Source organism: Pseudopodoces humilis, chromosome 4 (genome assembly GCF_049639895.1).
Source record: "Pseudopodoces humilis isolate 2021_Gansu_Grassland_sample_001 chromosome 4, ASM4963989v1, whole genome shotgun sequence".
Taxonomy (NCBI): Eukaryota; Metazoa; Chordata; class Aves; order Passeriformes; family Paridae; genus Pseudopodoces; species Pseudopodoces humilis.
In genome coordinates this window covers 60,792,927-60,817,571 of record NC_142203.1, presented here as the reverse complement: position 1 = coordinate 60,817,571, position 24,645 = coordinate 60,792,927, and the positions used below count along the sequence as shown (strand labels likewise).

The window sequence follows — 24,645 nt, the reverse complement described above, 5'->3', positions numbered from 1 at the left end:
CCACTGCTTTTAAGTAATGAGGCTGTTTACAGACCTATTATGCAACATGACAGGGGTGCAAAAATCACTTGTGTATGTTTTTAATGAATAAATAACAATAACCTCAAGAACATATTTCTTCTGATATTAATGTACATGCAGATTTCAATAATAATGATTAATATTAATACAATGCTATGTATTCTTACATATTAAAAAATACTGATCATGGTTCAGATTGAGGGAGGGATCAAAGACATCTAGCCAAAGCAATTGAAGGGCTACATACGGTGAGATGCCTCCAGTTAAAATACATGCACATCAAAGGCTTCTAAAAGGAGTAAAATCAAATACACATGTATTGTACTGAGCTCTAAACTGCCCACCAGCTTCTCAGCTAGGGCAGGATCTGATGACTGTGTGGAGCCAGCCAGGACAACCAAGTATATTCCTTCTCTCCTGCAGGTAATCACAATCCCTGTTCCTTCTTGGAAAACTGATGAATCTACATGTTTAAAAGTAGTTTGATATGTTGACCTGAGCTTATGATTGACCTCGATTATGATTGTAGGTTTATTACTTCAAGACCCTTGGGAAACATTTATATGCAAACATTTCTATTTTTGCTTTGCTAATCAAGTCTTGACACACTGCATTTCCACAAAATCCACCAAAGCACTGTAGCAGGTTCTGAAAACAGGGGACAAAAAAAGAGGCTAGAACATAAGCAGAACTTTTCCTTGGGAAAGTAGTACTATTTTGGTGTTGATATTGGCAGTGAAAAAATCAATGAGATTAGAGTATACCAGGCAGGCTTAGGGAGAAAAGAAAGGATATAGGAACCCAGGGAAAGAACAAACATGTCAGAAACATTACCATAAAAATTCTGTGTCTTGTCTATTTACCATCTTACCTATAAAAGCAAACAAAAGCCAATATCACAGAATCAATTAGGTTGGAGAAGCCCTCTGAGATCATTGAGTCCAGCCTATGACTAAACACTACCATGTCAACTGGACCACAGCATTAAATGCCATGTCCAGTCTTTCCTTAAACACTTCCAGAAGCAGTGATGCCACCACGCCCCCGCTAGGAAGCCCATTCCAGCATCTAATCACCCTTTCTGTGAATTCTTCCTAGTGCAGAGCCAAGAGACAAACTATGTAAAAAACACAAAACCTGCCAGAGTTCAAGAAGTGTTTAGACAATGCTCTCAGGCACATGGAGTGTTTCTTGGGGCTGCCCTGTGCTGGTCCAGGAGCTGGATTTTGATGACTATTGTGTGTGTCTTCCAACTCAGGACATTCTACTACTACCTAATGAACAAAAGTTGGGGCTTGATGATTATGTATTTCTCAAACACCCCTCCACACACACACCCACTCCCCAGTTCAGGTAACACAGCAGTTAAATTAACTAGAGTTCCTTGGACCATTTATTCTGGGCTTTGATCACTGGACTCAAAAATCTCAATCCAATTCTGAATTTCATCCTTACCCTTACAAGGGAACCTAAGCTGAGGTATTTCCTCACACCCAGTGAGATGCTGCTTCTCTTCTCCAACTCAGAACTGGGCATAGACAGGAAGAGCAGCCAAGCAGCTGCACAACTGCAGTAAGTGCAATTGACTGATCCCTTCAGAAAACTTTTCCCATTATTTTCTAAAACCTGAGCCAAAGTCTTGTGTATTTTGCTTTATTTTCAGAATCCTTAAGTGTGTGCATGAAAAGCTTTCTTAGAAGAGCAGATTTCCATTACAAGTGATTTTAAGAGAAGCTAATACTATTAAAATTCAAGCAAAATTCATACTGATGTATTTAATGTTTTTCTAAAAACTTCTCAAATTAATCAAATTATATTCACAAGTCAAACTCATACTTCAGCTTCCACTGTTCATGCCTGCCATTTCTGCCTGAGTGCCAAATCTTGCTCAATTTGCTCAAAGTTTACAGTAGTCTACATTTTACTGAGAGAAGGACTCAGCAGGTTTGGGGTATAAAGAGATGGAAGACTAGATGCCTGTTAACCAGCCTTTAACTTCCTAGGTATTTTGGTATCTTTTATATTCCTGATTATTTTTCTAGGTGATCAAAGGAAAATTAATAGTGGATTTTTTTTTCCCTGTATTAAAAATTAATAATTAATTTAGATTCCCAAATCATTAGAAATCTCTGAGAGGAGACACATGCATAGTTTGGCCCTTAATTCCAATTACTATAGATTAGTACTCCTGCTGGGAGTACTCCTATTTTCCCTTTTATATTATCTGGGAGGAGCAGATTAGGTGATCAATCCTCAAGTTTTCTCTTAATCCTCTAAAATCTCCTCTGCTTCCCAAGTTCCTCTCTCCTTTCCTCCCTGTCTTGTCCCCTGTTTGTATTATGCTGGAAAGTAGCTTTCTTCAGGATATTAAACAGTCATTACTGAAATGACAATGTCATTTTTCCCACCACTAGTGGAGTTTCCGTGGCATAAAAAAATTTAAAACAACAACGAACCTAACAATTAATCTCCTGACACCCAAATCCCCCCAAACAACTGAAACAACAAAAACTTATGAAAACTTACTTGGCACTATTAAGGACATACTGCTACATTGAAAGCAGTATGATTTGAAAATATTGGGAAAATTAAGACTTTTAAATGTACTGTGCACAATACATAAAAAATTTGCAAATAAAAAAATTAAAAATAAAATACAATTTAAAAAATACTGATTATGAGAGATAAATAAGTATTTCCCTGATTTCTTCTAAGCTACCCCCTCTTTAGGTACCTCTCCATCACACAGAGAGGAAAGACTAAAACCAAGATGAATGACTTAGTTAGACTGAAGTGATTCTGTCCCAAGTTTTTTGCTCAACTATGCATTCCTGCACCAGGAATTCAACATCCAGTTAAATGCTTGACCTGTATGCAAGAAAGAAGCACAAACATAGGATTTTATCTCAGAGAAAATTTTCATCCAACCACTTAAAGCATCCATGTGTGCATTCACTTCTTGCTTCATCTTAAGATGAAGATGTTCTCAGAAAAGCTTAACATTTCTAGAATAGCAGTAGAGGATGTCAAAGGGATTAAGGTTTCCATATACTAAACCACAGATTTTCTTGTCTAAAGTACAAGTTCTGTAAGACTAGCAAAAATACCAGAAATTAAGAACAGCACAGACTTGTACATCACAGTAAGACAACTCATTCTTCATAAAAGCACACATCTTTTCAGCACAGGAAAACTCATGCTGGATGTTACAGGCTTAGGCCTCTATTATAATATCTTCTTATAGGAAAAAGGGTCAAAATTTGTTTATGTGATGTTAATCATACATATTTCAGTTCTCCTGCCATTTTCCTACTTCTTTAGAAGAATGTTGTTATCCAAACATCTGTTGTTTTCTCTGTAATATGAGCAGTGTTTTATGGGCTGTATATTCCTCTAGAAATACTGCATACATCTGCAGTTACATACACTTTATTGAAGGCAAGAGTGAAAATATACTGCTTATTTTCCTTACACCTGACTGTGTCTTACGTTTCTCATGATGAAGAGCAGGACCAGCAAAGTCCACACACATTGTAAAGGCCTGAAAAACTATTCACTTCATGATCTAAAATGCTTGCAATAACAGATTATCTGATTAAAGCTCCTCTAACATAAGTAGATAAATTTATCTTGCCTACAGGCATAAATGAGAGTGCATCTGCAAACTTACAATAATGTTTATCTATTGGTCTCTTTCACAGCTCAATAACATGCACTGAAGAAGCATTTTAATAAATTTATGTCTTTTGTAGTTCGGGGGAAGGGAGAAAGAAGGAGAAAATGCAGACACCTCTAGTTTTCGTGTAAGCCAACAATTTAGAAAGGGTCTATTACAGTACACTTGGCTCCTGACAAACTACTCAAGAACCTGTCATATGGCACGCCAAGTTCTTTTAAACCTCTGAACAGGTTTATTATTACTGCTTTACAAAGGCTGCAACAAGTCTTGGCAGACCTACCATTCAGCAAGAAGAACACTAGACCAGATGTGTTTAGAATTCAAAAGTGCAAAGTTGCCATTTTCCATTTACAAGTCACCTTTAATATTTTCAACTAACCTTTCTAACTATAGTCAATCCAAGGTCTTGCCTACTTTAGCAAGACAGATAGATGGAAATGTAATGAGAGAGTTCAGTTGTCAGGCTAGCTCTTCATGGGCCAAAACCACTTTTCTAGTACTTTAATTAGTCTTTGGGTAAATGTAACTGAAGACAAACTAAAGTGACTAAATGCTGCTGGGCAGCAGAATTACGGTGCTCAGATATACAACATTTCAGATATTATACACTGCAGCACTGTCTGGAAGATGTATGTAAACACACACACACACAGAGATTAATTCTGAATGATCTTTCCTCTCCTCCATACTCTCCCTTTCCCAGACTTCCCAGAAACATCACAACTGAGAAAATCATCACATCAGAAGTGGCCAGGATGTCATGGATACTGACCAAATCATCAGTGATAAGAATTTCAAAATGCACAATTATAAATTTTCAGGTGATCATGAAATGTAATACTGTAGTAACATTTATAAAACTGCTTTTTTTCAAAAGAGTTTCTGGCTCACAGAATTAAGACAGAAAGAGCTTAAGAAAGAAAATTAACCATTAAGATTCCAGAGCATAATTCTCTGGATAACAAAAACACCTCTATCATATTCAGGACATAACTAATCCAAACAGACTAGATTTTTTCATATAAGTCTGTGGCTTGTGGAGGCTAAAGGGTTCTCAAAGGTCTAGAAAACCAGCTAAGATACAAACAACAAAAAATAGCACAGTATTTCATAAAGTGCAAACATCAACAGATATCTGAGAATTCACAATATTATTTTCTGAAAAGAAAAAACGTATTTTCTCATCTGGAACTCTTTATAAAGAAGCAGTTCAATCTGAAGTGATCAAATAACGAAGAGTATATTTTAGTAAATAATTATAAAACTGTACTACAGTACATTATAAAAAATTAAAAATTACTACAGTAATTATAAAGAAGTACTACAGTGAATGCACATAATAAAGGAGTGAATTAATCCCTGAAATATGCTGCCTGAAGGAATATTACAAATTACAAATTTTTGGTAATGTGTGAGGTTTTGTTTATGGGGGTCTTGTGTGAGGTTTTGGGTTTTGTTTATGGGTTTGTTTTTTTTAATGGATGTGTGTATGTGTGCATGAATTTCACATCATTTTGCTAAAGATTATAACAGGACAAAACACGAAGAATCAATGACAGAATAAAGCATCAGTAGTTTCTCAATCCCAAAGTATATAAATTTCAAAGCATGCCCTTTACACTTTTGAAGAAAGTGCAAGGAATAACAGTTGAAATAAGTTAGGTTTCCTTTCAGGTGCAAACTTCTGGTTTGCTATAGGATATGTGGATTCCACAGTATTTCTCAAGTGCAAGAAGGTGTGCTTTCATAAGAAACAGTATCTTCAGAAAATGTGCTTCCCCATATTTTGCATGCTGCTAATCTTTCATCAGACAAGTAAACATTACATAACTTTTTTTTTTACATTTTTTACAATTTACATAAAAATGGTCACAAATTGCACTCTTAAGAAAACAGCTCAATATGATAATCAATTCCCAGAAGCAGCTAAGAACACAGCATGCAGCTTTGATTTCAGTGTTTGACTTGTTTGTTTTGAAAGGACAGTTTCTAAGTAGAGTACATATAGCACAGTGTAATGAGCACAGGGTTTCAGGCAGCAATGGATCAATGTTAATCTACTATCAACTTATGTAAGGCCCTAGCAACTTCAGATGATTTTGAAATATTAACCAACACCCAACAAACTTGGCTGAAGAAGCTTCCCAACCTTCTTGCTTACTGCTGTCATTTGTATGGCAGTACTCTTTCACACTATATCCACACAACCTGCACCTTTGAGAACTTCAGCAGTGCAACACCTCAGAGCACTGAATCAGTATTTCAATTTAGACCACGTGAATTGGTCAGAGTTAAGATGAAATCTTCAATCTTCTTCAGCAGAGTTGTTTAAAAACAAGGAGCATGCTTCTACAAACTAGGGAGTATTTTCAGACCATTTCAGCAAAGATACCTGCTCAACAGGATGGTCTTATACAGCTGCATTACCTTGACTAGCATGACAACCAAATTTAAAGACATTATGTAGGCATTCTGTTTCTTTCTAGTACAAACCAATATGAGCTGCTCAAATGGGGATGACCTTATGGAAATAAGAATCACACAGTTGGTGCTCTCAGCAGCATATGTACACCTATTCTCATCTTAATGACAAAGATCAGCAGTTGGAAAGGTCATGACTGAGACCTCCCAGGATGATGAAGAAGAGCAGCTAATCATGCCACAGGTTATGCAACTGCTGGGGGGGAGTTTAAAAAACGAAAGCAGATAGCTACAAAGACAGGCCTATGTACAACAGATAGATATCTATATAACTGTAGGGATAAATACTTACCTGTATGCACAGGAACATCAGACAGCGCCAGACACCCTTCTCCTCAGGGAAAACTCAGAACCATGAGACACCCTGCATATTGCTCTACATGACCACCATATACCTTCTAATATACCTCCGAGGTGAAAACTGGGATCTGACTCAAAGATTGATGAATGTGCAATTATCCATGTTAATATTCTGATAACATTATGACAATGAGGTGAAAGGATAAGTTTATAGGAAACAAAGGGGGATTATTTCTATGGCTGAAACAGAATTCTGTTGGCAAACAGAATTTTGGGGTAGGAAACTCATTGGACAGAAACCCTTTTTACACAGGAATTTTTTCACTCAGGTCACGTACCTCTACTAATCTATAAGTAGCTTTCTGAAGAGAGTTGAAGAACAAACACACATTGCAAAACATGCCATAAAATGGGAGTTACTTCTGACGATATGATGAAATATTCCAAATGACCTTCAACAGAAATGTCCTCCAACAAATCTTTCTGAACTTAATGCCAGGACATGTTTGATTACTGCTTGTCATGTTCATTTTCTCCTTTCAACAAGCACCTCATACAAAAAAAATCCTTATTAATTAATGTTATTATTCCATAGCAACTTCCTTTACACAGTCACAACAAAGATCTGTCCCATCATAACGAGATTATATAAAATATGCATCCACCTTAGTTGTATAACACTACTTAAGATGGGCTTTAAATATGCTTCTTTTACCAACAGTTTTTTCCTGAAATTGCATGCTTTTTTGGACAATCAAAAAACTGAAGTTGCCTTCTTCAGTCTAAGAAAGCTGTTTTTATGGTCTTGCTGCTCCTTATCTCTTTAAAGAAGTTATTAGCATTATTCAAAAAGATAGTTGATAAAGAACATTTAACTGTTTAACAATACTCAACAGACAGTTGATTATAGAAAGACATGTCAGTGCACATATGGCAGGCAGATAAATTATGCACATCTGGATTACTTTTGGCAAGAAACACAACTAAGTGTCTAACGCCAAGTTTAGCAATCTGTCACTATCAATATGTGCGTTTATTTAAAGACGTCAAGGATTCAAAGTCATATTTTCTATTCCTTCATAAAAGTTCCAGCTCTTCACAAGACAGCAAAACAGGTGACAAAACACATTGCTTAAATTGCCAAAGGCTGTATAAACAGGGAGAATTTTTAACTTACCATGCTTACAGGAGTAGCCAAATTTTCAAATCAACTCTACTCTTCACCAGCATATATTAGTATTTAATACATAAAGTGGGTATATAATCAAGTTCTGAATACCCAGCCTCCGAACTTAGATGAAATTTTGCTAATTTCAAAGAAAATTAAATAACATGAAGATATCAGAAAAGTTTCAATTATGACCTTATTTGTAAAGTAACTGATTAATTTTTGTGGTAGGCTAATGAAATGAAAATCTACTCATAGCTAATTGTATTGGCCAAAACTCAGTAATGGATTTAGCAGTAGAGAGAACTCGCACCATACTGAAAGGCAAGCATAAAACTGAAGGTTGAGAAGTCATGCTTGTTCTTAATTCAGATGTAAGATAAGTAACCAAAAAAGGAACATACAATTGATATGGATTAACATTTGCCACAGAAAGCATTATTTGCACATAAAAAAAATTATCAAAGAGCCAGAGCAATTTTTTCTCAAAAGAACAGAGAGAATGATCACAAAGGCCTTAATAAACCCATAATTATCTTAAAAATATGAAAATCTAAATCAAATTTTGTGGCAAAAAGCCTAGTTGCTTTCTTACACATTAAAATCATTCAGCTTATACTAAACAAAGGGAGAAGGGAAAAAAGTATTACAACTGTCTATCTTTTTTAACATAAAAAAGGTACAAAAACATGTAAGAATTTCAAGACTACTCATGGCTTAAAAGAAAGTGAACACCCCTTATCCTGATAGTGCTGTTACTTTGATATAAGAAATTCCACTCAGGTTTAGCTCAAGGATCGTAGTAGACTCATCCATGGTCCTCTTATGATTTCATCTCTGAAGGGTACAAAACCTCATTCTGTCTTGCTAGATGTATGGAGAGACAACATTAAGCCTGCATAAATAAATTTAACTTTTATATTCATATTAATATATGAATACATGGAAAATAGATTTTGATTTTCAGTTGTAATAGAGCCTTAATTACATTCACAAGAAATTGAAATTACTTGAGATAGGTCGTAACATTTATTCCAAATACCTACTCAAAGTTGTGTTAATATGTGCTATACTAAAATTAGAATATTTTATTATATATTTGAAAACCTGAAACCTTGGCATATTTTCTACAAAAGTAGTAACCATTTACATTTTATTTCATACATACACTCAGAAGTAAAGCCACAACATTTAAAATTTTAAAAAAATTAACTGATTACCTTACTGAACACTGTATCTGCAGTTTTGAGCGAGTTTTAACCTAGCCAAACATAAGAAAGAGAAGCTGGAAGAAATCAGTAAAGCGACAGTACAATTATCTGCCTTCTTGATGAGCAATCCCTCCTGTGGTAGAGGAAAAGATGCTGCACTGTTGAGGTTACTGGAACAACAGATTTCATACCAGCCTCGGGACAAACACACCCGGCAGCATAAATTCACCCAGGTCTTTGAGAGTTTCACTTAGATGGATTTTTGTTTGTCTTTTCATTTGTACTTTCCTGCCAGTTCACCTTCTAGTAAATAAAAGTACCTGCTTCTCACAATACATAATCTACTTGTCTGAAATTTTTACTCTTCTTCACAAGTACTCAAAGTAAATACGCAAAATTTGGCACAGGCACTTCCCACCACAGAAGGAGTTGAGAAATTTTCCTGACAAGCATGCATAGGGCAATATTTTAAGCAGATGATTAATTAAATCAAATTGAAAATCTCTTAAAAAGGATAAGCGAAAAGGGTTTGTTTACTAGGACAAAAATCTTGAACAGCACTGAAATGGGTAAATACCAAGCTGAACAGTCACTGGTTAGGCACTGACAACACAGTCCTTTACACTCCCTATTGGGCACTTGACATTAATTACTTACATGCCAGCTAAAATGAATGGACATGGAACTTGATAACTTCAGTTGTACTGTATTTCACTTTAAGATTCTTTTAGCAATTGGCAATAGTTTATACTGTGTAACAGTGCCTCTTTCTTAGCACACATATGTTCAGACAACTGAATTTACCTGTGTCTAGACACACTGAAATGTCTTGAATGTTGAACTCTCTACCAGCAGAGGGGGAACCTCTATTGTGATTTCTTTCTTTCAACACAATCTAAAAGGCAGACTTCTAAATCTGTTATTTAGCTTCTAATGCATTCTTTTTACAAACCTCACATACAGGACTAAGTTAATACCCCTACTTCCCATGGGCATTCAAGACAGAAGACTCAAATTGGCTGACTGTGCTTGTTGCTTTGACCACATCATAAGACAGCATTTCTAAAGCTACTTCTATAATTTTAGCCTACTGTATGTTAAGGGAATGGTATACATTCATATTTTTTGTTGATCCTTGTTCTACATTACCTCTTATCAATATTAATAACTCTTTTCACGGTCACAATCTTTGAGAGCTTTTTTTGTAGAGAAGTTTCATCTTTCACAGAAATCAATTTTCCTTCTCCTGCTTGAATTTCCAAGATATACATAACTTCCTATCTTCATTACTATTTAGGGCACTTACAACACTCTTCTATATGGACATAAACTAGAGAACAGAAATAATCTACTCCCACAAAGTCTTACGCAGCAAGTCAACAACAAATACAAGAAATGAACCCATATTTCATACATCTTAGTAATTGTAATGACTTCTTCTACTATGGTTAATTTGCACCTTAACTTCTTTCCCTCAAAAGGCCCTCTCAGATTAAAGCAAACTGTATTAGTTATCCAACAAAACAATGGATCACTAACTCCTGTGCTCAGAAAGCATTATATTATGTTAAATATATGTTAAAAATAAAACCTCTTTCTGCCAATAACAACTGAAAAATTGGACAGTGGGCATTTGCTGGAGAATCCTCAAGGTGGAAGCTTTATTTATAGAAGCAACTTAAGAATTAAAATATTTTAAGTATACACTGGTTTTATTTTATGTATTTTCATTTACATCACCCACAAAAGATGCTCTAGATTGGAGATGGAGTTATAATGAAACAGTAGTAGGAGATAGAAAAAAGGAAACACAGATCTAATGTAATTCAATAAAATATTGTAAAAAGATACTCTTTTTTTAAGAGCAAAACATTTTAAGTGCAAAACATTTTTCTCACCAGAAGACGAGTGCCAAAAAAAGATAAAAAAGTAAAAATAAAATATCTAAATCCCTGTTTAACTTTGCCAAAATCTAATCTGAGTGCTTACATTGTGCTCAAACAAAACTTTGATCATAAATTTCTTTTCAGAGACCAAAATGAATGACAATAGGAAAGCAGGTTTCTATAGCAGGGCAGCTCTGTTAAAGCTTTCAATAACCATGTCAGCTCCCAGGGGCTTTAATTTGCTTCTGTGGTGGCCTTTGTTTTTATCTTTAAAGAATTCAGAAACTACATGACATACATGTACTTAATTTTTTTTCAGTATTCTTTGGTAAAATTCTAATTGCTATCAGACACACATTTCTGAGGGATGATGGTCACCAGAGCAGATTTGCAGAGCACCAGACAGGTGAGGATCTCAGCCTCTGACAAGGAGTCCCAAATGCTGACAATTTCAATTCTTTTGGGGAGGTGAACAGGCAAGCACAGCTCTAATTTTCTGCTTTTTAGTATTCTTCTTTTCACTCAATGCTTGGTGACATTAGCTGGTACACCCTGTCTGTCAATATTTTTTTTTTTCTGCAGAAGTAGTTTCATGGGGGAAAAAAAGAAAGAAAAGGAATTTTCTAGGCCTCTAGTTTGCTTTTCTCCTCTTCATCTCTTCTCCCTTGTTATTTGCCTCTTAAACTTAAGATGAAAACCTCGGGTCTGCAAAGACAAGCAGGAGCTTACTACTGCATGACAAAAAAAAAAAAAAAACCTCTTGTATTTTCTAACAATAGCCTGCCAGCCTCAGAAACAGACTTCAAGAGACATGTAGATTGGCCCTTCTAAAGCAAAACTTTGGACACTATGTGTAAATTATATTTTCCTAGTGTTATGAAATACAGAAAAGCTGGTATGGCCCTAAAATATAGTACCATAGTACAGGAAAACCTTGCAGGATCCAGTACCAAGCACACAATTTAAAGTAAAATTGAGTGATTAAAAGGGTTGTATTGATCCATGCTTGCCATAGAAAACTACGATGATAAAGTTTAATTTTAGAAATTTTCCCTGGTGCCTGAAAGCTCATGAACAGAAAGCTTATGGTGGTGATAGCCATAATTCCTCCTTTGAAGGAGCAGCAAGTATTCCACTAAATGGGTAGATAAGGCCAAGCTGGATGCTGCCCTGAACAACCTAGGCTAGAGGCTGGCACTCCTGCCCACATCATGGGGGTTGGAACTGGGTGATCTTTACAGTCCCTTCCAACCTCGGCCATTCTACAATAACTAGAAATCCAAACTAAAACTAGAGAGGTTTTAAATAATAAGGTGACAGAACCAAACTCTTTATGAAAGTCTTTCAATAGCCAAGAAGTAAACATTTGCTCAGCAAGAACAGACTTCAATTTTCCTCTTCTGAGCAGAAATTTAGATTTTCAGAGTGGTTTTGAGTCAGATAGTTATAAACATCCTGGTAATGAATAATCACATCTGTCCCAGGAAAAAAAGCTAGCCATAAGAAAACATTTCACTATTTCTGAACACTGCACAAAGCATGCATCTAATGCAGCCAGAAGATGCAAGAGAGACAACTGTGAAAGAGGCTGTTAGACTGATGGTCCTGATCAGTCCTATCACAGTTGTAGAATAAGGGTACTTGTCCAGAGTGCAGTCAGCTGAAAAATGCTATATTGGTGGAATCCCATGGTGTTTTGCAGGATTTCTGGCATATTTTTCCCATATTTCAATAAAACTACATCAGTTTCTTGGTGAGTCTTTTGTGGAGCTCAAATAACAAATTTCTTTAATAGGTACAAGGTTGCCACAAATTTCAAGTAGTAAAACCTTACAGCAGTCTTTAACAAACCTCACAATGCCTTCTGAAATGTGTCATTGATCTAAATTAAGAACTAAGTAACTGACAAAGGAACATTTAAGTTCCATAGAAGACACCTGGAATTCAGATTTACAACTTTCTTTTCATGGGTAGAAAAATTCAGAACTTTATCAAAGCTTGCAAACAGCTCCAGTGAACAAGCTAGCTGATACTACTTTTTCCATATTAATAAAAATTAAAGAGTTGTTATCTATTAGCAATTATATTCTGTACATGCACGCTAATACTCTGGATAATTGCCCCAAGTGTCTGACTTAGAAGTTCTGAAATACTTCCAAATAGAAACAATTTATTTTTGCACACAGGATGAATTAATACTCTATTAAGAACATAAAGTCAAGCAAAAGAAATGGAAACAACTGAAATAATCTAAACAGCAAAGGAAACTTTAAATCTCTCAGGTAAGGAGAATTACAGCCATTGACTTATACATGAGCAAAATGACCATGGGTTATTTCTGCATTCTCTAACACCATAGCTGAGTTGACAAGGAGGAAAATGATCACACAAATAGAGAATATTAAATCAACACAGTTCTCAAAAAGCATTAAACTCAGAGAATGACTCAACTATTTCTAGGACAGATATCCTTCATAGGAAAATACTAATATAAAATACTAAAATACTGAAATGAATGAAGCATTAAAGATTAATTTCTTTACAACAGATAACTAATTAGAAGATGCTCTATATTTTCTATGTCTCAAGAAACTCAAGGATGCCAATTCAGAACTTGAAAGTGCTATATTTATTTCAAATTACTACAATAAAAGAGAATACAAACTGATATCAAAGAAATCAAAATCTTTTTCAAAGTATCAAGAAAGGTTTTGAATGCCAATGTTGAAGTGTCAGAGAACATCACTACCTCTTTCAATTAATTTGCAATTATTGCTCTCCAACACATTATAAAGTGACATATAGTTATATAAGTACACTAAAATCTGTATTTTGAATATAAATTCAAAATTTAAATGCAATTTTAATTGAAAAAAACAAAACTAATTTTCAGATGCATAAAATAGCCTAGTAAGTTTCAGCAGATTTTTCCAGTATTTGATGTATTTTAGTCAACTAACACAGTGAGTGTCTGGCAGATAATCCTGAGCAGGGCAAGTCAACTCTTCTTTCATTGCCTGATCACAATAGCCCGGCTATACACACTGTATTCTCAAGCACTCACAGTTACCCATTGCATGTTCTCAGAATACTTGAAACTGTGCTTTTCAGAAAACGTAAGTTGAAATAATTGCAAAACCAGGATGAGAAGACCATCATACTGGTTAACTGTTTCAATTATTTGCATTACTCCTACAGTGAAAAAAAATAATTCTGTGACCACAACAACAACATATGTGTGGCGTGGGACTCTCTGTGTGACCACAGTTCTTATGACTGATGTGTTTCTTTAATCTATCTATATCAGGTTCTATGCATACAAAAGCACTGTGAAGCAGCCTGAATAACAACCATGCCAGGAACGGAGAAAATTAGAAGTATTCATTTATTAGAATGATAGCACCAGTTGGTGCTAGCAGTCTTACTTTCTTTTGTTTGTCCAAACTTTTGCATTAAGCTCTTAATTCATGCAAGATACAAACTCTCATTGGAATCACTAATAATTAAAAGACCACTAGCTTTGTGGTGTATCTGATAAGTCTACCAGTGCTTAAATTACTGTAAAATTAATGGCAGACTGCTTCCGTACCTCAGAGATGACAAGCAATTACATTAAAAGACTGACATGCTCCAATACTACACTACTACTTCAGTTAAACACGTAAGAACAGAGAGCAAGATGAATCAAAAAGACCCAGACATCCTCCTGTCTAAAAACCCTGAAGGAAGGTGCAGTGTATCCATAGATCCAGTTATCTTTCGTATAATTACTTATAACTGAGGTCTCTCTTTAATACAGATTTTGCAATTATGAGAAGAAAACGGAGAAGAAAGAACAGAACCATAATTACAAATCTGAACCTTCCTGAGAAGGACAGCTTTGCAAAATATTTTATATCCAATAAGCTAGATTTCTAGTCTCTGCTCTGGCATGCTTCTATATAGGACAATAGCCAAGTTCCTCCTCTTTCATTGTCTCTGATTTCCCCCTCCAACCCCTCTCTGTCTGAATGGTCGCTGTTTTAGGGCTCAGATACATATGCTACTTTATGCCTTAGGGAGATTCAGACCCATACAAATCCTAATGAATAATACCCAGGAGAGGATTTAAACACCAGACCACAGCTGAACCAAACTAACACAAAGAGGTCCTACATGCCCCACTGCCATACATGGGAGATCTTTTAATTCTCTCTCAGCTAGGTTCTACCAAAGGTGGAGAAAGTGCTTTGCCATCCTTTCAATGTAGTCCACTTCTACAGCATCCATCCCTCTGTCCACAGGGGTCAGGGATTGATGATCTGATGCCTTTTACATGCACAAAAAACATCAGCCAAACCCTGAACTTTACTGCCCACAAGAGCAGACCCTTTGAGCTTTGACCCAGTTTGGTTACTAACAGCCTGTAAGTATATTCCTAACTAAACCCTGCTGTCAAGTAAATATCAACAAACCAACATGTAACAAAACAAAAAACTTAATTCAATGTTCCTGATTTCAAAACAGGCAGTTCTTTAGTCAATAAACATTTCTTCTAGTGCTACAAGTAAGTGAAAGGTGACTAACAGGCAAAAGACTTTTTAAATGTCTGGCAAGTTTGGAGAGCATTTGGAAGGAATAAGCTTGCCAGAAACTGCTGGCAAGCACACTCCCTACAACAGCCAGAAATGGATATCCAAGCATGCATTTTTGCTTCCTTTCCCAGACATAGTATTACCACCCCCACCTTCTTATTTATGCACGGAAAGGGTGGCATTATTGAATTTGTTTTCTTAGTTAAGCAAATTTTTTTCCTATTGCACAGAAGGAATGACTTCCAAAAGGAAAGGTAGCCAAATATATCTGGGGAACATTTTAAGCCCATTTAACAGGTACTAAAAACTGAAATGTCAGAGTCCATTGGAAGAATATAACACCTCACTTTTTTGCAACATATTAGCCACTGCATACCCAGTTTAGAACAGTTTGAGAGTTATACTTCTCAAATATAGCTCTGAGATGCAAATAATGGCTTCAGAGAAATGTAAGAAAACACACTTATTTTCCTTAGAACAAGAGCATCTGCAACTTTAATATTTTTCTTCTTCTGTTTTGCTAAATTTTGTGTTTGCACCCTATCCATGATGTGGATTAAATCATAACTACTTCACACTGTTAAGGATTTTACAATGGATAACCCATAGGAACGGTAGCTTAACCAGCATGAAAGTTTTGCTGGAGGTTTTATATCATGACATATAGATAAAAAGGAAAAACTTCTCATGTTGCATTCTACCACCTCTATCAAAAGTTAAAATCTCTTCTTAAAGAAATGCTTTCTAAAAATGCAACTATGAACTGGGAAAAAAAAATTCCAAAAGCATGCATTTGGCTATATCCCCTCTTCTTTTGTCAGCTGTCTTCCTGAAGCAAGCAACAATATTACCAACAAAAAAGAACTTAATCATTTCATATAATACCTGGCAAGTTTATGTAAAAACAACTTACGTTGCAGCAAACTTTTTGTGTTTTCTAAAAGCATTTCCAAGCACCAACCTGCAAAAGGTATTCATATCTTAAGGAAAGCTAAGAAGAACATATGAAAATTTCCCTTTTCTTCAGATGAGTAAGCCTCTCCAGAGCCTGTGACTGGCACTATCAATAATATATTCCTGGACTGACTTCTTTTTTAAGCCAACTCTGAAATACTGCTCCAGTGTCTTGATTCCTAAACACACACCCACAAAAATTAGTCCAGCAAGATGACATTAGTCTCTTCTCACTGACCAAATGCTTTGTAATAAGCAGATTGGCGGAGATGACTTAATTCAGACACACTGAGTAACTGAATAATTAAATCAAACAGAAGAGCTAATAAAGAGTGCATAGAGACTGCACAGACAACATTATTTAGGGAATGGAGAAAGTAAATGGAAAGAGAATACTAGTAAGGCTTAAATGTGCCTTGATTCAGTATTCTGATTTGTTAAACATTTTCTCATCATTTTATGCCCTAATAAGTTTCCATTGACTAACATGACCTAAAGCTACAGAGAAAGCTAGCTCAGTGCAGGGTTTCCTGAGATGCATCTCCACCAAGTTGCTGCAACTAAGTATCAGTTAAAATAATCAAGAAAATGGAAGCATACATACCATAGCAAATTTTTTTGAGACTAGTCTTTGGGTATAGTAACAACTAAGCCACTTTGAACACCATGCTGTTTCAAAATAAACTAATCCTATTTCAAATTCTAATAATAAGTGAATTTTACAATGTGTTAAAAACAGGAGTGACATACTGTGAAATTAGTTGAGAAATGCAGCACTGAATATAAAAAATGTACTTTGTTACCCACATTCAACTGTCACTTAAACCTCAGGTTACCAGGAGGTAAAACTATACCATATATTCACTGTAAACAAAAGATGACCAAGATAAACCAAAAATAATCTGGCACCACATATTAATACATAATCCAATACAAGTTAAAACCAAAAGTTAATGTTCAATGTGAACAGTGAAGCCTGACATCCTGTTGTCTTCTCTTTCCTTCAGCCAAGAAGAGACACTCCCTTAAATGTCAGTGAAATTATGTGACTGATCAGTGGGAGCACAGCCCCTGAAGTCCAGTAAGAAATATAGTCTTAATTATGGGTCAGCTCTTCTCAGCTGCTTAATTTCATGTATTTCTAATTGCAACAAGACACAAGGATCAAGACAACTACCTCTGTCTATGCAGTACAATCTAGAAGTTAACACAGTTGTATGGCAATAGTGAAAACTTGACTTTTGACTGCCAAGAAGAGCAAGAATCAATTAGTGAAACTTCTGGTAACAGACAGAAAAAAGTACCTTACCCCTAAGACCACCCATTTGTTTTGTTACCTACTGCTGTAATGCACAATGATAATATAGCTAAAAGGCTCCACTTCGATTTTCACTAAAGCCAGACAGATCAGAAATAGCAATGACAAGAGGTTGCTATGAGTTAAAGGCTATCAATGCAACTGCTTGTACTCTTCAACTCATGGAGATTCAGCCCACTGCCAAGTAAGTGAATGAAACAGAAGAGTAAATGTAATTTCAGGAATACGTAGCTTCAACTTTTTGTTTTGGCAATTGCAAAGCAGCAGGCTTTCAAGTCCAATTCAAGTGAGAAGTAAGCTTTACTATTAGGAAAAATAACTCTTTAGTACATAAAGACAATTTTTGTGTGTGTCTGCATTTGTAAATGTAAACTTAAGATAAATCTATGCCTATTTCAAGACCAAAGGCATGAAGATTAATGTTCACTCCAAGAGAAACAATCAAGGATATGAGGGAAAAAAAGTACCATAACATGCTGCAGAAGATTCAAAATCTACATTCCTGGGCAAATAGAGCTAAATTTTTGTTTTTACATACATATGCATATGTGCATATACATATGTGTATGGATTTAATAAATACAAATAAAAATTATATATTATACAAACACGTGTACACATACACTCTACAGATCTCAAAATAAGCAGCACGGGCACATAATTAAGGGGTCCCCAGGGCTCATAAAGAAAGTGCAACGACCTTGTTAGTGTTTGGCCTTTCTTTCGCACCCAGTCTCATTGTAAAACAGTCAACCATGAAAGTACTTTAAAAAGCTGGTTTTCTTTTTATTTACAGCATGATTTTATAATGTACCATTCATGTTTTATAGAAGCTGGTACTTCTGTATATCTTTCTGCCAAATTCAACATGAACCACAAACTTTCTAATTTACAACTTTCAGAAATTTGAATGCTTTTGAATACCAGGATTTTCAACTTTGCAATTTAATGACAACCCTGCCTTTGGCCTTTCCTGACCTGTTGTGAAGTAAATCAGGCACACTAATGTGGGCTAACAAGTCTTTTTCACACTGTTCGATCACCCTGCATCTTTTTTCTCAGCAGACACCGCCTCTCTCCCACTCTCTGTCTAGCCATCCTCCCTCAAAGCAAACAAAATGGTCACTGTAACCCTGCATTACTGCTCATTAGATCACAGGTTAGTCAAGTGGAACTGCCCGAGGTTCCCAAAGGAGAGCTATACTTCAAAAATCTGTCCATGTCAAATGAAGAAAAAACCCCTGAGCGTGGGGTCACCCAGATCAATGATCAAAAGAGACTGAGAATAGTGGAGGGAAAAAAAGGGAAAAAAAAAAAAAAAAGAAGAGAGAAAAACAAGAAGGAAAAAAAGCCCTTTTTTTGTAAAAAAACAGCCTTCTGTATAATAAATCAGAATAGAAAAATACTAAGCTTCCCCCCCTCCTTTAACAACAGTCAATTTTGGCTTTAAAATGTTTTGGGGTTTTTTTCAGAAGATTTTATAAGAGTAGGAGTATTTCTAAAGTGTTAAGACTGAGGTGTCAATAAAACTCAAATTTAAGAAAATTAGCAAGAGGAATAATACCAGAAGATAATAGATTTTCTCTCCATCACACAAATACTTAGCTATTCCAAAATGAGCCAACATCAATTTTCATTCAATTATAACTTTAATAATAATTAATAACAATAACAACAAATATATTAATAGTATAAAACGACTATATTAATAATAACAAATATCTTATGATTATAAAACAAATATAATCATAATAATAACAACAAATAATACATAATAATACAACTTCATGAGAAATAATACAAGTAGCATGTCCACAAAAAAAGGTAGTCAAGCAAAACTACATAGTCTGAACTCTTCTGGTACATGACAGATGTGCAGGCACGTGCAGTACTTCAAGAATGTGCAGTACCATTTCTGCAGCCTCTGTTCGTCTTTTAAGTACCTAGGGCAATTTTTAATAACAACTACAAAAACAAAAAAGCCCAAACTGAATTAAGAAAAAAAAAATTAAAATACAGTAATAATTTCAAGTAATAAATTCTGATTCAAAGAACAGAGCAAATTACTTAATGAAGAGTTTAATAGAATTACTTAATGAAGACTGTTGAATAAGGTTCTGTGCAAACACAGATTATAGATATCACATGCATTAATACTGCTTAACTTCAAAATGAGTTATGTATTTCTAAAACAACAAATATACACTGTGCCACTAATGAAGATGCTGTTGCAGCTAACAGGACCTGATTGTTTCCTGCAATATTAGTGACAGAGCATCTTTTTGTTTACAGCTCTGAAAAGATTTCTTCTCCTGCCTTAGAGAGTGACTCAAATTTCACTCTCTTACTCCCTTTATCCTCAGCCATGAGTAAAGGCGTAATTAGCAGCAAGGAGCAAAGGTAAACAAATTGGAAGAGAATATCTGTAGTAGATTTGTAGTTAATATATGGCCTGCTGTAAAAGCATTACTGCAACAGAACAAAGCTATAAGAAATCAAAGGAAAGAAATCCTTTAAGTACTTAAATGTTTCATATAATGTACCAATTTCCTAGCATTTATTACCAAAGTACAATAAAAACCAAAATGGGAATGTAAATGCTGTGATAATACATTATGATAAAATATTGAAAAAAAAATTTACAGAAAAGCTTGTATTAACAGAGAGATAGATGGAACAACTTATTTTTAAAGAAATAATTTAATTGTAGCAAATATATAACAGTATATGCAGTAATCCCAATTATCCACCTCTGTAGACATGTGTGGATAAAATCAACAGTCTTTTAAGCAAAGTTCATTCACTAATGCAGGTTGGGCTTTTTGTTGGGTTTTTTTTATCAGTTTGCTAGATGCCTCCCACATCTCTTAATAGGCAATAGATGCCTATTAATACTTGAAATGGAACTCCAGCATACATTAACTTTAAAGATGCCTATACATTAATACTGAGTCTTAACTTTTAAGACAGTATTAATACAGCACAGACCTTCTGACCCTTGCAACTTTGTATCAAATCAGAATCTGAACAAATAAATATAACAAAAAAGACCAGAAAAAGAAAAGATTTTGAGAAATATGTAGTCATAGCTGTGGATTATTCAATACACTGACAATACTCTGTTTTTGAAAACAGAAAAAAAAAATAACATAAGGATGATGTGTGTAAATCTGAATAATAAAAAACCACATTTTCAAGTAAAAAATTTGTTAAAATTGCCCTTTTTTTAAATATATTATCTAGTTAATTTGTTTCATCCTTCACAAAGTTCTTTTCTAGACTAACTCAAAATTTCAGGTTGTTCAGATTCTAACAGAAGTTACTGTTTCATGTCTGACTGCTGTAATAGATTTTCTAAACATTTAAACTATTTTGAGAAAACATTTATTCTTATAAAGATTCCAGCATGACTAATGATATGCTGCAGTATCAACAAATCATCATTAGAATAATGTCGTTATATTTAAAACCCTGCTTCTAGTCTTATGAAGACGATTGTTCCCAGATGCTAGAGTGGATAATTCATGTTTCTTCAGAAGCACATCGGCATCTGGTGCTGAATCACTGCAAGAAGTGGATGGGAAAAAGGTTTCCTCTTTTTGAACCAAATGTCATTATGCACTGAACAGAAGTGGTTTCTGAGGAAATAATGGACACTGTTCTCAGCCTATATTGCTATAGAAGAAGGCCTTCAATGGCTCCAATTTTCTTTAAGTAAAAACTCATAGTACTGCATCCTCATCATCCTTGAACTGTGGGGCCCTTCACTACTTCTGAATTTTCAGAACTCCATTCCATTCTTCAGTTTTGTTTGAACCTCAGAATGCTCTCTACTCAGCTCATCTGCTTTACTGCCAGTAAAGTCTTGGGAAGTTAACAGGGAAAGAAGTGCATGAGACTTGTCGGCAATCCCCTCCCCTTCCTCCTGTTACTCCTCTCTAGCTCATTCCATTTGCAAAAGCAGCAGTGTCTTGTCCAGCAATCAAGCTCAAAACAATCTTTGATTTTTATCTTCCACCACCCAGAGAGCATCCAAGATTTTTCCAGGAGCAAAATGGCTTGAAAGAATCCCAGGGTAAAAAAAAATTAGTTCAAAACTGAGAATGGATAGGAAGGAATTAAATCACACCTTACAGTAGTGTTTCCTTCCTGGCCTTTGACAATCGTAGCATTGTTTCAGTAACATCCAGGACACTGATGCAAAGATGATCCTTTCCCCATCCTGTCACTTGGGAAGGCATCTTTGTTTCATGAATTCTTACATGCCAACATCTCCATCTCCAGAGGTTTATGTTTTGTTTTCACTCATAGGACTTTTATGCTAAAACATCTAAAGAAAATCAACCTCAGATGGGCCAGTGATACCTCAATTTTCAGGTCTGCTTTCCCTCATGCTGCAGCTCATATTCAAGAGAAATTCTGCCCAAGCATCTTCAGAAATGTTGAGGCTGATAAGGAACAGAAAGCCTCTAGCGCTCAGGCTAAGATCTGAGCACCTTCTATTTGATGCAGGTTTTAAGAAACTGCATACACATATTTCCAGCAAGGTCTTCAGGGCATTGGTAATTACGGACAATAATAACATGTGCTGTGTCACAGCGCAGGTAGCACTGGTGCAGCTGAAAATTTTCTACTTTTGTGGAACATAATTAAAATCTAACTTGAAATACTTACATAGATATAAAATGGATATATTTTTCTCCTGCTGTGGTTATTGCTGAACTTCCCTGACATGACCAATAAACAAGCTCATCATGATTTCCCATGAGAGTAAGTGTCTAATTCCTGCAGAATGGACTGTGGCCAGAAATTAATTTCATACACTGCATACCTACTCTAATGGAATAAAGATTATGTGATCATAATCAACTTGAAAAACACTTTAACAATTTACCTTTTTTGTATTGAGTACCAAATATAAATGATGCAGTTCAACTACAGAATATGATTTTTTCCTTGCTAAATACAAGGTTCACAGTATATTTAACTTGCCTTTTATCAGCAAACTTATTTTAGCATTGAAAAGAAAAACAGAAGGATAAGTCCTCATCTTTTAAAAAGCAGCAGCTTGTATTATTGAACTCAAGATTTCATTCTAATACATATCCATACATATAAGATGGGTGTTTGAAAGAAAAACACACACTAAATCACTTTTATTATCAAAGACATTTCACAAACTTTATCCAATTCATTATTAAATACTTTTCCATTCTTTTTCAACTGATCCTGAGACTATTTTTGCTAAAACAGTAGAGTTATATTTGGAAAGTAGTTATATAGCCACTATTTTGTTCCATTTGTAATAGTTAGTAATTTTGAAAGAAATACATCTTCTCTTGTTCATGTAAGATGTCACTAATGGTAATTAAATTTTTGAGTATTCAAGAATTCCCCAGAATAGCAATATCACAGACATAGGGGCTCAAAAGGGTTGCAATGATTGTGTGGTCAGATTTGTATCTAACAGGCCTCAGAATTTAATTTAATTCTCTATTAAAGCACACCAACTTTTTACCAAGCGAAAAGGGTTTCAGAAAGACTGTAAAAAGCTGTGCTCTTCTCTAACAGTCTTTACTGAATACCATATAAACACTTGTAAGTATACAAATATTTATGAAAAATATTTACAAAAATATGCATCTAGATTAGTATCTGAAAGCATTTTAAACTTTCTCTAATCAATTTACTTTTTATCTATAGAGACTGTGCTCTATCTTTAAAGTCATTGTGTTTAGTTCTGCAAGTGCAGCCAATTCCTTCTCTTTGAATGACATTTTCTCTCCTTTTTTTGCTTGGAAGTCAACAAAGACACTAAATTTTCAAAGTACATAGTGAAAATAAATGCTTCTTTCCTATCTCCCTCCCAAGTCCAGCAAAAGTAATTGCATGGGTACTATAGAACATTCATTTTTAAGCAAGAGGAAAAAAATATTTTCCAGCATTTCCTGTATAATCTTCCTTTACTGTGGGTCACTGCGGGGTAATAAGAAAAAAAAAGTGAGAAGTAATGTGGTAGGTAGAAGGGTCCAACACTCATTGGATTTTATAGTTCCACACCTCCAAGTTTCCACACTAGTTCTAGTTTTACACCTTCTTCCCACCTCTCATTTGTGCCGGTACCAATTATCCAATTATCTTCTCATCTGAGTTTATTTAAAAATAAGACCTTGAGGAAGGATGGTAGTAATTTTTAGATCCAAACCAGTTCATCACATGGTCATACAATCAGACTGTTACACCTGAAGGATGGGAGAGGCAAAGTAGCCAGCAAGCAAGCCAATACTGCTGATGAACACACCATCTACACACACACAAAACAACCATTTCATGACCCAAATAGTGCTGTAAAAATCCATGTCTGATGTTCAAAACCATATACAGCAATATTCTTCAAAATCTACCCCAAGACATGCAGCTGCTTTTTTTGCAGAAGTGTACCTGGCAGCATTCACTACAAAGGGCCATTCAAGAGACTTATTTCTCTAAATACAGCTTCATGTTGTGAAATCAGTGTATGTGGACAGTACTTCTAATCGTGTGTCTTAGCTGTTCTACTCCTACTCTTTATCTCCTTGCACATTGTGTAATATATGAACATTTGCAGGTGTGCTCAAGCGTTTGTTTTGATATCTTCAGGAACACCATTCCAAATCAGAGTTTCTAGGGGCAGTCTTTGAATTCATTTCCTTGCAGACTTACATATTTGTCAAGAGCACAGCTAGAAATTTGCTATTCAGAGAGATACTTTTCTTTGTTAAGGTTTTGCCTCTTTGTCCCACATACATTGGGAGAGCAATATTAAGCTGTACTAAGTGATATTATTCACCAAAGCATTACCAACTATACTAATTCATCTTTTTATCTAATGAATATATTGATGATTTTATCTGTTATGACTTTGTTTACTTTAAAACTTGATTGAAACACAAATTCATGTAAAGGGAAGGTGTAGTTACTGTTTGGATTCAGCATTGCAAATGTACAAAATTCTTTGTAGTCCACATTTAACTAGGATATGGATCTACTCACATTTATTTAAATTGCTTATCT

At 35.1% G+C, this 24,645-nt stretch overlaps 1 protein-coding gene across 8 annotated transcripts in view; it reads right to left on the bottom strand.

The window, feature by feature from the left end:
• Positions 1 to 24,645, bottom strand: part of ARL15 (ARF like GTPase 15) — a 292,380-nt gene that overhangs the window by 147,563 nt on the left and 120,172 nt on the right. The window contains exon 8 of one of the 8 annotated variants that reach the window (XM_014259880.2): positions 19,423 to 19,557. The exons of 6 other annotated variants lie outside the window; for them this stretch is intronic. In XM_014259880.2, coding sequence (XP_014115355.1) covers positions 19,528 to 19,557 — 30 coding nt within the window. In that variant the 3' untranslated portion in view covers positions 19,423 to 19,527. One more of the 8 variants, XM_088054473.1, reaches the window with a different exon arrangement.